The 17176-nt window shown below is 36.1% G+C and overlaps 1 protein-coding gene across 2 annotated transcripts in view; it reads left to right on the top strand.

Annotated features, from left to right (window-relative positions):
- The window catches only part of LOC117410730 (1-phosphatidylinositol 4,5-bisphosphate phosphodiesterase beta-1), a 269638-nt gene that overhangs the window by 58034 nt on the left and 194428 nt on the right, over positions 1–17176 (top strand). For both annotated transcript variants that reach the window (XR_004545728.2, XM_034017498.3), the window contains exon 3: positions 8528–8596. Coding sequence is in view for 1 of the 2 variants with exons in the window: in XM_034017498.3 (XP_033873389.1) it covers positions 8528–8596 (69 nt within the window). In the remaining variant the exon portion in view is untranslated. The remainder of the gene's footprint in view (positions 1–8527; positions 8597–17176) is intronic.

Here is a 17176-nt window from a genome sequence, read left to right as displayed (position 1 = left end):
GCAAAGCACCATGGTATCATGGACTTGATGAAGTGAAGGTGCAGCAGCCAGTTTCCCTCACTGGATGCACGTAGAAGTCCCAGCAAAATGTGCAGGATGTGTCTTGAAGCACTGAATCTAAAGTGTCATGGCATGAGTTGTCATGAAGGTCTTGAACAGACCTTATGGCATCAAGTTGGGCATATTCTCTAAGTGATTTTCCTCCAGCCATTGGTAAAAATTCTTCCAAGCAATTCTCAAGAGGACTTCATACAAAAGCTTATGCAGGCGTACTCCTCGGTTGTACTTTATTCTCCCCAGGACACCAGTTATCGATCCCTCTGCTATGACTCCAGATTCTTCTGCCAGGTCCCTGAGCTCTGCATTGCCTAACCTCTTGCCAATGATGGAGAGGATGTTACAGATAGTTTAGATACTTATTTTTAGCTGTTTTCGAGTTTTATGTAAATCGTTTTTTTCCATGACTTTCGTTATTGATATACTGTATGAAATTAGTGTTTTCGGTTAATTTTTAATGGGAATAGGGTAAAGTCAACGTGAATTGATTAACCATTTCCACAGCTTTTCCGGTGTTTTCCGGTATTTATTGGCTATCCACCGATTTCATTTTTTTGTATCGGGGGTGTTTTATCGGGTTTTAATGGTTAAAACCGAAAATCAGAAGCCCTATTTATAATCCTCAAGGAATCATAGGACATACCACATGTTGAGTGATTCCTTTGGAACATATCATTCTCTAATATTTTGTTAGGTCACTGCATATCATAAATAGCTCAGAAATGGCTACAGCTACCCTTCTAGAAGGTCCATCATACATTTTTGTTTATATCTGAGCCATACAAAGAAATTGGTATTAAAATGATCCGGTAACCTGAGATGGTACTGACCGACCTTTCTGGCCCATGGACTGTCAATGTCCCCTGCAGCCCCTCCACTGAACTGAGCTCTATTTCAGAGGGACAACCAGCTTTTATCTCTTTGGGAGTTAATCAGCTTCCGACCCTTACAACGCAGGCAATAGGCGAGTTTCTCCCTCAGTTTCTTCACCCTAGCTACTTGTTACCGGGGTTCCTAATGGTAACACACAAGGCAGCCTCTCGGCATAGCCTTGTAGCATTCCAGTCGTTCTGCAATATTGCCCTTGCGATGGTTTGGGTATACTCACCCATTAGGTAATGGTTACATTTTGTACTTGAAAGGGAACGTTAGGTTATTATCATAACCTTGGTTCCCTGAAATGTAACCATTAACCTTCAAGGTCACTGCGTCCATATTTGCAGCAGGCTTGAAGGAAAAATGATGTTGAGATCTGTGCGCACAGTTCTTTATACCCTTGGAGGTCGGCATTACTGCGTCACAGGCTTGGCTAAGCTGATTTGGCATAGAATATTCAGGTTTTGGCATCTTTATTCACTGAACATCAAGTACTGATTGCAATTCGGTTGGAAGTTTTAGTAAAGGAAAATACATTAGTCATCTGATTAATTGGCAAAATTCATAGAACAAAATAGGTAACATGTTATTTGTTTACCACATAAGCAATATATTCATGCAAATTTCTGTCTCAAAGATAATTATAATATTTCAAAAGGTTGTTTTGCTTTTTAGTAGGCAAGTAATTAAAGGCAAACAACAGTGTTCACTAGATTCTGTTCCAATTAATGAGACCAGACAGGAGTACAACATGTGGTGTTTTAAATATACCACCAAGACACTCATTTGTATACAAGCCAGCCTGTGATTGACTAGAACATAGTTCCTCCCTGCTCTGTTTGCCCTTTACTCCGGCTGTTTTACAGGGCACCCTGCTGGCTTTGTCAAGCACCGTTTTCAATCATTAAAGAAGTGAATGACTAAATGGATTCCACAAGACATTAGAGCTGTATCTGAAAATTCATTATTCCAGCTCATTTCGAAAAACATAAAACTGAATGGCTTATTTCAAAACAAAATTGCAATTCTTACAAGAATGGAATGATAAGCAACTTTTAATGTTTTGGAAATTAAGTTTAATCTTTCCCTTATTAAACAAAAACATGTTACCATTTTGCTGTATATGAATGTGTTTTTAATATCAGCTGCCTGAAGCATAAAAGTTTGCAATCTGCGGAAGTCAATAATTGCAAACATTATATTATCCCTCCTATGGTCAAGGTTTTACACCAATGTTAAAGTTAATGTGGTGAAGTGGGTTGTAGCTGTGTTAGAACATGCTTTCTTAAGAAATTCTTCATCGACAGTGGAACTGCTGATATTTTTTAAAAGGATCTTGCAGATGCATCTTGTCCTTGGGCACATGCAGAGCAATTCACATCTTCTAAGTATACAGTGATCTGAGAACCTGAACATACAGAACATTTTCAGAACAGTTTGCATTCTTAAAGGAATCTTTTTCAGTAAGATGGAAAGTCAAGAATGAACAAACAAAATTAAGTGAAATGTAGGTATGCTATGTTCTATCTATATTTAACATTTTTATGCAGGATACCCTTATATACAGCGTCATATTTCTAGTTGGGTACAGCTGCTAGGTCAGATGCACTCTCAGCTCTGAAAACATTGCTGCCAGCGAGCAGGAATTATCGACCACATACATTAAGTTTAGTCAATTGACAGTCCTGCTGTATTTTGCTTTCAATTGCTTATGATTTTGGGAAACCACAGATTAAAATAACACTAAAAAGAACCTGTGAAATGAAGACTTGTGGGGAAGGGACCCTAGAGTGAATGAATGTGCCCTGCCACTTTTCCATTTCAGGGGAGAGCACCAGATACAATTACAGATTTGTTCTCTTTCCTGCTTCATAACATTTTTGTGGCAATGCCAAATATCTAGAAATATGAGTCACTAGACATGATGTATTCTGAGTTGTTTCCTGCTAGTCTCGCTGTCATTCAATTCTTATTAATAGAAAAGCAGTCACAGGTCAGATACACATTCTGGGCACCTTGCTCCTGACCTTTCTTTCCCACAGAAATATATCGTATAGTTTGTTCTATTATTTTACTATGTTAGACTGCACATATCCATATCCATTGGTCCCTAAAATACTGTCCTGTCCTGTAATACTGAGATGAAATATGACATTTAATTGAAGAAAAAAATGACTATAAGTGAGTATTTATCAGAGAAAACTAGAAATAGTACTACATTCACCACCCTCATACAGTTAAAAGTATAATTTCTATTAAACAGCATTGAATTTAAGACTAATAAATCACTTATTTTTTAAAATAAATGTACTTTTTCCTTTGGGAGATCTAATAAATAAATAGTGCAATATATGGTCCTGGAGCAAAGGAGCAGTGGGTTTGTTTCCCCCAAACTAGCTTTATTCAAGCTAATGTAATTGCATTAAAAAAAAAAAAAAAAAAAAAAAAAAAACTTTGCTTGAAGCTACAAGAAACTGCCAACAGGAATAAAATAACAACATTTTATTTTAAAGCATGTCATTTATTTGTAGGTTTAACATTAAAGTGTCATTACCGTAAGTTTTATAAGGTGCACTGGCATAAAAGTCGCTCCCCCCCTTCTTGAGACTGCAGTTTTTAGGAAAACACCTTTTTGTGTTTAAAATACTTTTTTACAATTGATTTTTTCCCCTACATGCTCAACACCGATAAATAAAGAAAGATACACAATTTGTTTAAAAATAACCCTTGTTTGCAACATTGTATTCCATTAATAATTTTACAGTGTTGTTTTTCGTTTTTAGTTAAACTGCTAGAAAATATTCAGTTTTTCAAAATTTCTAAAATTTAAAAAATAATAATTAACAGAGCATAAAATCAAGTACATCCCATATCATATCTGTAATAAACTACCAGTATTTTATTTTAGCTTATCGAGTACCCAAACAAGTTCAAGAACATATATTTTTTGCTTTACTGAACATTTCTTTCCAAAACCGTACTTAGACAATTGTTCCCGCTGCATTGGCTTTTACAAATTTGTTGTATTAATTCAAACTTTAGTATTAAACAGTGCTGCTTGCATCAATTAAAAAAGCAAAAAATAAAAATAAATAAACATTGTACCATCTAATAACCAAAACATTTTAGAGTTGCATATGGTGCAGTACAATTACATTCAATTTCCAGCTGTACAAATACATTCATTTTGTTTTGTTAATCTGAACCATAACCACACACTTACTTTACAAGTGTACAACTGCATTGCACTGACATGTAGAACACGTCACAGTATGTATTAAAGTCATTCAAAGTACTCCATTCAAGCAAAATGTTTTCTACATCAGGCCATAAACACTTTCCTCCTCTATTAGCTTGTTTTTCTTTTGCCATTTTAAGTTTGTCTTTGTTTCGTCTCCAGTCGTACTGTTTTTTCAGCATTGTGATTAACATGTTTTTTGGCAAATTCAACAACATGCAATTTTAAACCTGTTGAGTAGCATTTTTGTTTTTTTTTCTGACTGTCCTATTTTATCCAGTCTCAAAGTCACCTGCATTATTATAGCATTGCAGTTACAATGAACGGAAGACTTAAAACGCTTACTACACAGCTTTCTAACCAATAGCTGTTTGCTATGGATCCCAGAGGCAGGTTGAGTCTGAATGTTGACAAATCAATGGCTTGGGAGGGTGGGAATAAGGAAATTCATAGAGACTGACAGCTATTGTGTTAATAGTGAAGCAGTATAGCTGTGAGAAACAAATTAAAACTTTTTTTAGAACATTGGTTTTTCTACCTAGCAACATGACATGAATGCCGTAAATCCTGAAAAAATAAATCGGGTTGTTGACAGTTAAGTTTCTGTGAGCCATAACCGTGGCTGTAGTAATCCCATTGTGGCACTGGTACAGTAGTTTAATATTAGACACACAGGTGTATACGTCGCACCAGTGTATTAGTTGATCCCCTCTTTTAAGAGCCCCGCAAAAATGCTTAGAAAATAGACTTATACAACGTTTTTTACGGTAAGTATTGTTTGTTCTTTATATGGACCATAAACACACTTCTTTTAAAAATAATGCAGTTAATATTGAATACACAGGGCTTACTTGCTTGTTTTTATTTCAAGAAACTCCTTCCTAATACTGTTTTGTTTAAACTCTGTGGTGAAGAGTCCAAATAAGTTAACTCTGTATTATTAGCTATTGCACGTATGATAATCCCAGAATTTGGGGGAGTAAAAGTGTTGAGAGGTAACAAAAAAAAAAAAAACTCAAGCATGATAGGTTAGTTATAGTTCAAAACACATTTCTACAGAATGTTTTTCTTCATGATTTATTAGCAGGTTGAATTTGGATCCATTCTGTACAGGAAATCCTCTGTTCAACAATAGGCCAGTTTACATGTTAGTTTGTTTCACGTGAATGGACAATGCGAGTGAAACTTGGCAGGGAAAGCTCGTGAAAATGTCCCAAAAAGTCTCCATTTCTTGTGAGATTCCTGGAAATGCTTGTGAAATCAACGCCCACTTACACATGTAAACACAAGTTTCTTGTGAAAATGTTTATTAGCTAGTTCCAGTCCTTTCCTAAAGCTGCTATAAAAGTCACATGGGAATATGTAAGTTACCATGGTCCAAAGATGGCAGCAGGGAAATGAATGTTTTGTTTGTAGTATTTCCTTTATCAGATTGATGTTGCAGATAACCTCACTTTTTTCTCCGTCTTCCCTAGAACTTTGCATAATGCTAATCATACACGGATCTAAATGTATTTGTAAAGTATCATACAGATTGTATTTACCAAGTGTCTGTTTAAAACTATTACTAAAAATGTTTGATAGACTGCATTGTGGGCTTGTGAATTCAGGTGGTTACAGGTACTGTACAGTACTTCAGAATACACTTCCAAACAACTGTCAAAACATCTTTATTGTAAAGTACTACTAAGTATGTTTAAATGTGTATAACTATACTCCAATGCAATTTATCCTAGTTACTTATGTCTACTTATGTCTTTCTCCACTTACATCCGTTGGAGCGATGAAGAGAGTCGGGTGTTAATATCCATAAGGGAAGAGGATATGATGAGGCAGCTTGATACAATGCACAACACAAACATTATTGAACCCACACTCAAAATAAAATGTGGTGTGGAATTTCCATGACTTTTCATGGGAAACAACAATACTACTCAATATTCCAATTCTTTATTAAGCAGAAGCAGTCACACAAGTACAACGCAAATGAGAATGCTGTATTTGGTATAAAGAGATACAAAATAAGCTAATGAAACAAAAACGTGATACAAAATAAAAGTATACCGTCGGGTTACAAAAATAAAAATAGCAGTGCATCTCTAATAGCAGGACCCTCTTCGCAGCATATCGCTGCTGTGCAATTCTTGCTGGAGACTGAGGTAGCTGTTCCTCTGCTTTCCTGAACACCTCCTTACGGTCCTGGCACAGATTATGCAGGATACAGCAGGCTGTAATAATTTGGGGAACAAGCTTGTGGTTCACTTGAGTATGCTTCAGTAGTATCTGCCCCCTCCCTTGCAATAGCCCAAACGCCTGTTCAACAACCACTCAGATTTGGCCCAGTTTATTATTAATAAAGATCTACCCCCCCAAAATGATGTGTGAAAAGCAGTGTGGGCAACAACAGTAAAACAAAGTATTAAAAAAGCAGGCACTATCCATCAGCAAATCAGATCTTTAATAACCATTCACACACGATGACACATGGATTCTCTCTCATGTAAACAGTATTTTGGGGACTTTCATGATTAACAGCACGAGAATCTAAGTGGGCCGTCAGCATGGCTAATTTAAATCTGACCCCCCCTCCCCCTCTCCTTCATTTGCATAGCGTTCGGGGAAAAGTAGGCGTTCCAAAGGGAAATGAGAGGCTTTATATGTATGTAAACACAAAAAGGCACCATGTCCACGTTTATTTCATGAGAAACAGATGTCTCGAGAAAAGTCAAACACTCATGTAACGTGGCTTAATGATGTTTGATGCTTTTGATATTTGATGCTTTTGACATAACTCCCATTGGAAATTGTGATTTAATTCAGATCATTGAGTCAGTTTCTGATCACACTTCACTTCACTTGTGTTGAAGTAAAATGGTTATCATTTTTTGCAGGACATTTTCAATTTAAGCTTCATATTTTTTTTGGTTTTCCAATGAAGTCTATCTTGCTGTCTGAGAGGCTTATGTTTTAGCAGAACTAGGGATCCTGCTGTTGAATTTTAGCAATAATTCATTTTTTAGAGCACATTTCTCCTTCATTCTGTAAGGCTGTATAACAGTGTGATATTTTATGCTTAATGCAACTCAAACTATAATTCTTTAAAATAAAATATGATCTCCTACTTTCTAACTGCATGCATGTGTGCATATATAAGGAATAATATTTTCGTTTTTGTAAAGTAACAATATGTAAATAAAGGAAGACCAGGGTCAGTTAAATTAACCTTAAATAACAAAACTAACAACAACTACAGTATGATAAAGATAAACAGTTTTTTTTTTTTTTTTCAATTGTATGCAGTGTTCACATTAAATATTTGCAAACAGTTGTCTTATTTGGTACTTTTTAAAATCTGCAATCAGGATAGCAATGCTATAATGGAAGTTTAATTCTTTTGTTTTGTTTAATGTTTCAGTACCTTCTTTCATAAAACTGTTACTTTTGCCCTGACAGTATTTGCATCAAGCATATTCTGCATAAAATATTTGAAAATAACTTTGCAGTTTTGGGGATTTCTCGGCATGATTATTTCATAGCATTTAAACGCCTTTACTGTCACAATGTTTTAGAATATTAGCGCAATCCTTATCACGATATCCAATTTTATCCAATCTCTGTCATTCAAAAGGAACATGTGCAGGGCTGAGGCATTTTTTTTTCTTATGTGTTTGGTTGTGGGGAAAAACAGCTGTTGATTGGACAACTATAGATCCCTAACCAGCAGGTGGGCGTGTTCAGGCGGCACGTCTTGAGATGAAAGGGGTCATCTGACAAACTTCCATGCTACGGGCCAAGGACTAGGACCGTCTATGCTACCCCAAACAACAAAACTGTCTTTATGAAAAAAAAAAAAAAAAACTCCATGTGTAAAACTGGGATAGGGGTTTTAACCTACACAGAGAATGGATGGGTTTAGGGATTTTAAATCCCATAAAGTATAGCGAGGAGTGTGTGTCCGTGGGACCTCCTTTTTATTAGAAGCAGCGCATCGCCAATACACAGCAACCTTTTATTTTTAGCTGCCTTTCTAGTGTTTTTGTTTGCCTTTTCTTTTCTTTTACACTTGCTGTATGTCTACCTGTGCTCTACCATCGTTGGTAGTGTCTTGTGGTTGTTTGCTGTAAATAAATACTGGGCACTGAGTTGGTATTTCAACTGCAACTTCTTGTGTCTCTCCCTGTCTGTCAGTGGATAACCCACACCCCCTATCACAAGACCCAACATAAAATGTATCACATTTGAATTATACATTTGACACAGAATTATTCTAGTGTATGTACTAGGATATGATAACGTTTAGAAACTTTATTTTTAGGAGCTTTTACAAATGACTAATTCTAATGATATAAATTGCAGGAAACCGACATTTTGGATATCGTCAATATCAAGGATGCAAGAAATGGGAAATCTGTGAAAACGCCAAAGGTAAGTAATGGTGTTCTTTAAGGTTAACAGAGCAAAGGATTAAAGGCAGTCACCAAGTTGAGCTTGCACTTCATGATTTCTTATTCAAATGTCCTTTTATTCAATGTCCATAGGAGCTGTGATATTTTTTTTTCCTTCTCCAGTTTACATTTTGAATGGCTAGCAGTCAGATTTAGAGGTAAAGTTTCCAAAATCTAATTCATATGTTCTGATTATTGAGTGGTTAGGTAAAATATGTTGCAAGCTCCCTATTCTACAAAGTCAAACTAGAACCAAGAATAAACATTGAACATGGAATCTGAGGGAATAATTAGATAATCTAGACAGAGGTTATTGTACAATATCTATTCGCCTGTTATCCCTCACTACGGATCTCTGACTTTAAGGATGCCATGTATTTTATTTAACTTACAAGAAACAAAAAGAGGATACTGATTTACACTCACATTATAGACATACTTTAAATAATTATTTTAATACCTGACTATGTTTGGGAATTCTGTAGTACCGTAATTTTCAGAATGTTATGGGCAAACTTTACAGACATTTTAGACGCAGTGTGGCACGTCATACATGCATGTTCAGACTACTTAAAACAAACTCTATAAGACGTGTAAAAAAAAACCTCAACATTTAGTAATACACATCATGTATAGCAGGTCAGTAGCAGCAGAACTAGCTGACAGGAGCTGTCTCAGAAAACCACTGGTGTGAGAAATTGGCAGGGGAATGGAAAAATAATCACATTTTCTAATCCAAGAAACATCTGGGGGTTGGTATTTAGTAGAACATACTGTAAAATGCTAATAAAAGCACGTCTTCCAGTAAAACATGCCCATTTATTCATGGTACATAAGGTGTATTTACTGGGTACCATAGTCAAATATGTTGCTATTGTTCGAGGGACTTTCAAAACAAGAAGCAGTACATAGAGAACACATAATAAAAAGGTAAAGGTAAGTATAAGTGACTGATAAAGGCACCATGCAGAATGTTTATATACTTGACACTTGAGGGCAATGGGGGAGTTTCCATGTGTGGTTATTTACACGTGAAGTGGCAATGCGAGTGCACGTTTAGGAGAACAGTTCGACAGGATCAAGTTTGTGGCCGAAAATAGCAGCCACACAGAGGGACAGGGTAATTTTCATTTACTCATGAGCATGATGTAAAACACTGGAAATCCATGTACATTTTCACATGGAAACCCACATTTCACATGAAAAAGTCCACTGCTTCCAATCCAGACAGCCTCGGGAGCATACGTGGAAGGTGTCTGGCACAGATCTCTATAATCCTACATCTCCGCCGGTTTTCAGCCATGGTCATCTGCCATAGCTGGGTTGAACAGTTTCATTATATACCTCTGGTTAATTATTTTCTTTTTTATTTAATTAATAAGTCATGTGATACATTAGTTGAAATATTATTCACTACTAACGATATGCCACCCCACCAATGGACATTTGAAAAACAATTTGTGCAAGAGCAATAAAACATATTATTAAACAACCAGGCACAAGGCATTCCAAATCACAGCTTTATTACATGAGCTTAACACTGTGCTTTAGAGTTTCACTCAAACAAGATGTCATGTGACAACCATGGATTTCCAGGTGAGATTCTCTCATGTACCTGTTCTCTGTGCATGGAAACCATATTTTCCCAAGCTGTCAGGAAAACAGCACCAGAACGCTACGCATGGCTAATTTGAATACCAACCTCCTCCTTTCCCCTTCATTTGCAACAACGTCAGGTGAAAAAAACGAGGGTCTTCTCAAGTAAAATAAACTGAACTGAAATGTATAGGATCATTTTTCTTTTGGCTTGAGCACAATGTCTTGAGAAAAATTAGAACACACATGGAAACTCCCCCAATGAAATAATAAATGAGAAAAAGAAAACTAAAACTAAAGGTCTGTGGGAACTAGATTGAAAAAGAATGACAGACATTAGAATATAAATATCCCCAATCCTCATGTAAAACTAGGCACTGACCTACATATTGAAATCTAACCACATGGAACTGTAGTTAGAAATGTAAGGAATGAGATTAGTCTGACTCATATGTGGGAGTTCTGATTTCAATTTGTTTTATGTTTTTATGCTTTTATATTCTTGACTTGTAAGTCCTTGGGCCATATTTTTAAAAATCTATTTGCTCAGCTTTCCAACAGATCTTCAGAAAAATGGTTCCTGAAAATAAATAAAATTAAATGAGTAAGGCATCTGCAAACTTAACTCATCCCTCAGTAAACAAGTTGCAGTTGGAACCCACAGTGTAGAGTGTCAATGGCCTGCTTATAATAGCAACAATATATTACAGTTAAGGAAGTTTAGCAGTGAAGAAATTCAATGTGAAATGACTGTGCCATGCTGTTAATTCAGTTCCCACTTCACAAACAAAGCTCCTTGGTTCTATTGTCAGGACACTTCAGGATTGGGGGGGGGGGGGGGGGCAGGGGTAGGGAAACAAGAGGCAAAAAGATAGGGCTCCACAGAAAGGGACTTTAAGTGGGAATGAGACATTGGTGACATGAAACTTCTCGACCAGTGAAGTAAAGGTGCTGGTCAGAAGGAAGCTGACCCTTCTTCATACTTCTAAACTTAAGGCTGATTTTAAAGTTGTCTAGTCATCTATTCATCATGCTAAAGATTTTTTTTTTAGAAAATGTGGTCTGTAGAGTATAATCATGGATGAAAAAGAATCTATTAACGTTTGTGGTTGCTATAACAGCACTAATGCAATTGCATGTCACCATATTCAACTAGAATAATATTAAACAATTGTGGAGAAAATATTTGTTTGCTTAGACATTTATACCTTTCTTTGTATTAACCCATTCAGGTCCTATTTATGGTTAGACTTAGCCTTCTTATAGCTTCATGAGCCCATGCTGGGGTTGTTCGTACAAGACAACATAATGTGCGTGTTTAGGAGACTTAATGTCAGACCAGTTTTGGAGATGTATGTCATATATACAGTTGTATTTCACTGTCTTAAACAAATGACTACACCATCCTTTGCTATCTTAAAGGTGTAGCATCCTGCCGTCGGAGAACCATGGCAGTTTCACAAGGCAATCGCATTACAAGTGACAATGTACCTTAATGAGTTAACATTGTGTAAGTGTTTCATTAAGCAGCTGTGTATGTCATCATATTCGTTGATATTATAGATGTAGATGTGTTGTAGATGTGCAGTGCATATGTAAATATTTGTACAGTTGTGGCTCTTCTGTAGTTCGGCAGTTCTCATGCCATTCAGGGTAACTGTAGCTGGTTGGTGGAGAGTTAAAAGAGTTAGCGTGCCTGCCAGTGCCTGCATATGATTCACACAAATGCCTTGTTTCCATGACATCACCAATGTGTTCTAACTTCCTGGAGTTAAAATGCATGTTTTAGGAAGATTTTAAAGTAGCATAATAAATTAACGGTAAATACAACATTTACCTTTTTGCGGTGTGAAGGATCTGTGCTCCTGACATGTGAATAGTTTGTGGAGTTGGACTGCTTTTACTGACGTTCTGCTTTTAAATAACTTACATTCCAGCGACGAAAAAAAAAAAAAAATATCAAAACACTAACCTGTTGTCTGTGTGGGGAAGCAGGGCAGCGAGGTAGGGTCGGGTGGGGTGGGGTGGGGTAGGTGAACTATGAATAGTATCAGCTCAAAAATTGATAACACAAAGATAATGTTATATATTATTATATTTATAATTTTTCCAGGTATAAACGGCTGGTTATTACGGGAAACACATGCTCATTAACACCAGTGAGCTGTCAAACTAAAAGAAATTCCACAACAAGAAACATAGAACTGGCAGGAAAAAAAATTGCTCACCAGAGATTATAAAAAATACTGCATGGGGTAGTGTGTGATGAGAATTGAATGCCCACCCTCAGGGTGGGATGCTTGGCTAAATCCTTTGGGCTTAAGTAGGGCATTCAATTCTCATATGACACACTACCCCATGCATTATCCCCTGTACCATTTATGTTAATTGCATATATTATTTTTATTTTAATTGAATTTGTTTGGTGTTTATTTAGAACTTATGTAAGTGCTTGGTATTTAAAAATGGTACCTGCTCTTGGACTAGTTTAAGCTAAGGCCGGTGGGGGGGCGGGGTTACCTGGTTATGGTATGCAAACTGAATCTGTTGTCTCGGGGTGCTTCCTGCAAGTAACACCTAACAAAGCACTTGACATGCATCACATGTGGGGTAGTGTGGTACAATAGCTTAGAATAAAAAATATACTGAATGCATATTTTAGGACAGTTAAGCATGTATATAAGTAAGTTAACATAGGTCCACGAGACACACCTGCAGTTACTTGTAAGTTTGACCTAACATTTTACAAGGGCTTGTTATGGGTTGCTTATTTATTATTATTTGTTTATTTAGCAGACACCTTTATCCAAGGTGACTTACAGAGACTAGGGTGTGTGAACTATCAGCTGCAGAGTCACTTACAATTACATCTCACCCGAAAGACGGAGCACAAGGAGGTTAAGTGACTTGCTCAGGGTCACACAATGAATAAGTGGCTGAGGTGGGATTTGAACCGGCTACTTCCTGGTTACAAGCCCTTTTCTTTAACCACTAGACCACACAGCCTCCATGATGCTGCCTCATCCTAGCCTCTTCCCTTATGGATATTAACACCCAAGTCTCTTCATTGCTCCAACGGACGTAAGTGGAGGGTGGACATGGGATTTGCTCAGACATAACTCAGAGAAATTGCATGGGAGTATAGTTATACACATTTAAACATAGTACTTTGTAGTACATTACAATAAAGTAATTTTGACAGTTGTTTGGAAAGCTATTTGCAAGTGTATTCTGAAGTACTAAACAATAGCTGTAACCACCTGAATTTACAAGCCCACAATGTAGTTTATCAAACATTTTTAGAAATACTTTTAAACAAAAACTTAGTAAATACAATCTGTATGATACTTTACAAACACATTTAGATCCATGCATGATTTGCATTATGCAAAGTTTTAGGGAAGATGGAGAAAAAGTGGGGTTAACTGCAACATCAATCTGATAAGGAAAATGCTGCAAACAAAAAATTAACTTTCCTGCTGCCATATTTACCAACTGCCGACTGTTGAAATATTTAATGAATATCAATCAATAAATCTTTCATATAACTAACTGCTTTATTTAACAGCTTGGGGTCACTGCATTTGACAGATATGCAGCTTTCTTATTTTTAAACCTTGTTTTTGTTCAGCCGCATTACAGTAAGTAGATACACAAACAAATAATTCCCCTTTAAACATGTGTATGCAGTAGATGTTTAACCTATTTTAATGTATTTGACAAACACACACATAAAATGTGATCATAGCTCTTCAAAAGTGCACAAACAGGTTTATTTTACTCTGTGTTAGCAGCTAGCAAACCATTTCTGCAGCTTATACATTAAACAAGTTAGGTGCTAAAAACTGGATGTTAATTACAGTAATTAGCTGATGTGGGGAACAGAGCTTTATAACATATAGCATGCCAGCTGCTGGATAGCGTAATTAAACCAAATATCAAGTCAGCTACCTTCTATTGTGACAATCTATGACAATACCCGTCTTTGTTATTTATTTGAAGATGATTTTAATGCCAGTGTCTTGAGAAGTTATGTAATTACCATAGGAAACCTGGATGGATGGTAATATATACACCTCATGCCAAGTCATTGTGAATCACAGAAAATGCAGGAACCATGGAGGTTGTAACGGTGTATTTTCCTAGGGCACTGGGTAGTATTTAACCCCACCGAAAACTAGAGTAGATATTGACTAGATCTCCACAAAAAGGTAATGCACACAATAAAGGCCTTATAATTTGTCTACATATACAGTAGTCTCCGCCTAAGAGAACACCCCCTCGGGAAGCGTTCTCTTAGCAGAAGGGTTCTCCAAGACAGAGTTGACCACAAGACACAATATGAATCAATAAATAAATAAATATGTATTACTTGTCATGATGCACATATATCAAAAAAAAGAAAAGCAATAGGCAAGGGTATTTTAATAAACTATAATAATAAAGTAACAGACTAACTAATGTTAATAAAGTAATTGTCAAACGAAATTAACACAGCACCACTACACACATTAAAAAATGCAACAGCAGCTCTAGATAAATTATGAATACCTGTACAGTAGCAATATTCAAGACATGCACAGAATTATTTAACAGAATGGTGAAGCAACTCACTAGGATGGAAAATGGCGAATTGTTCGGCGACTTATGTTCTGATTCAGGTTTTTTTTTTCCAGAGCTCGAACAATTTCCCAATTTTTGTAGCAAGAGGAACAGTGGCACTTTTCAACTTTTGTTTACATGCCATTTTGTAACGATGAGGTGCACGGAAATCCGAATACAAAATGAGGCAATGATATGACATCAGTTATGGACAAATTTAATAAACCAGTCAGTGTGCCTCAAGACACTCTCGCGATGACAAGTCACATTTGAAAGGATTGAATAAACGATTTGAATTTGATGATTTGATGATGTTTGATGATGATGAGATATCAGGTTACAAAACAGTACTGCTGTATCAGTTGTGAACGAATCGCTAGCGTTGACATAAAAGTGTTCATTTGACCAAAGTTCCTGTTCCTTTAAGCGGAGCATTTACAATGGGAAAAATCAGTTTCATCACAAGGGTGTTCTCTTAGGCGAAGTGTTCTCTTCGGAGGTGTTCCTATATGCATAGACTATTGTAGTACAATCTCCCAGTTCATAACATGGCATAACATCATTTGACTGTGCTGACTATACAAGTGCCCTTTTCCTTAGAATTTAGTTAAAGCATTTACCCCTCTCATGTTATTACCTACTATTTTATAAAGGCAGAAAAAAACTGAACCTAACAGCTAAGTAGTGTAATTCAAGTTTCGTAACACTTCACTTCATTGAACATGAACGTATAATCTAAAAAAATGGGGTGTAAATTAAATAAATAATCCTCACTATATTGTGTTAGAAATTGTAGTAACAACATTTACTTATCACATCTAACTAAACTTAAAGGATTAAAATGTTACAGCAGATTTGTCGTATGCCAAAACATTTTTGTTTCTAGCATTTTCTAAAGAAATATTTCAACAGAATAAATCATGTAAGGTGGCATACAGTATTTAAAGCAGTCAATTTATAGAAATAACAGACTGTTGCAACATTCTACATTTTATAATCCCACTAACATGGTGTAAATAGTAGGGTTGGTTGAGGCCAACAAGCAATTGCACTTCATCATGTTATTGAGTTTCCTTTTTATGTTAAACATCTAGGAGGTTGGGAGAATGACCTCTGTGTATTGCATGTTTAACCCTTCATTGGTTAGCCTATATAGTACATTCAACTTTCTTGGGGGGTGGGGGTGGGGGTGGGGGGGTCTCGCAAGTGTTTAAGGATATGAAGATGAATTACATAAGAATGATTTCATGCCTTAAAGGCAGAATGACTGATGGTGCTTGGTCAGCCCCTCAAAGGTCATAATTATAAATGAGGTGCATCTGTGTTAACCTGCATCATTAGGCCATTACAGGGATTTAGTATTTTAAGCACCATGTAGCTTGTAAACCCTATCCAGCAAAACAGCTACAACCTTCAAATTCACCTTCCGAAATTTCAGATAGTAATTTAAGAGACCCTTTTGGTCTGAAAAATCCATTTTAAATAATCCATCTAATGGAATTCTTTTGAAAAGGTTGATTAAACATTAACTTGAACTGACATCTACATTTGTCCTGAATTGTATTTGTTGTTCTGGCATTCATACAAACCAATACAAACACAATTACATATACAATACTGTATCCTGATACACTTGAAATCTCCTGTATCGATATATAGTACTGTAGTTGACAACAGCTGGCAAAACAAACATATGAAGAGACTTAGGTTATGTGGAGTGTTTCTAAGGTTTTATTTTTGTTGACAGCAAATCTTAAAGTGGCATTTTAGGTGAGAAAATGGGTGAAAAGGATGACTGTAAATCTGTCAGACTTTAATACAAATGTTGTTATATAATGTTGCACTAAGGTGCGGTAAAATAAGGGTTTTAAATGCAGTGTGAGTAAAATGCAGCATGCACACACTATTATAAAAGGGATTTGTTTGTTGAGAAGTTTTAAGTCATCTGAGCCAATTCAATTTAATCAAAGACTGCTGATCATAGTACATTAGCAGGTTGTCACAGTGTCCTTGTATATCAGTAATAGAAAATACATGAGATTTCAGAATTGCTGTTACACCATTTGTACAGGAAACAGATATGTGTAATTCTTGCTTTGAAATAAGATGTACAGTATTTGATCAGCTAACTGTAACTGATAAAAGTTAAAGCTTACAAAATATGGTTTCTCTTATTTCAGACTGGTGCAATCAGGATAGAAGGGTTTCTGCTTATTAGAAGGGAACTTCTAATTTACATTGATTGATTGTGTCACTAAAGGACTAAAATATGTTTAGTCAAACTGTCAATCTGAAGACTAAAATCTTGTTCTTGGCAATATGAAGTGACTTATCTCGTGCCACATAGTTACAAAAATAAAAA

This window comes from Acipenser ruthenus, chromosome 6 (genome assembly GCF_902713425.1).
Source record: "Acipenser ruthenus chromosome 6, fAciRut3.2 maternal haplotype, whole genome shotgun sequence".
Taxonomy (NCBI): domain Eukaryota; kingdom Metazoa; phylum Chordata; class Actinopteri; order Acipenseriformes; family Acipenseridae; genus Acipenser; species Acipenser ruthenus.
The sequence above is the reverse complement of the archived record's forward strand: the minus strand, read 5'-3'. Positions and strand labels throughout refer to the sequence as shown.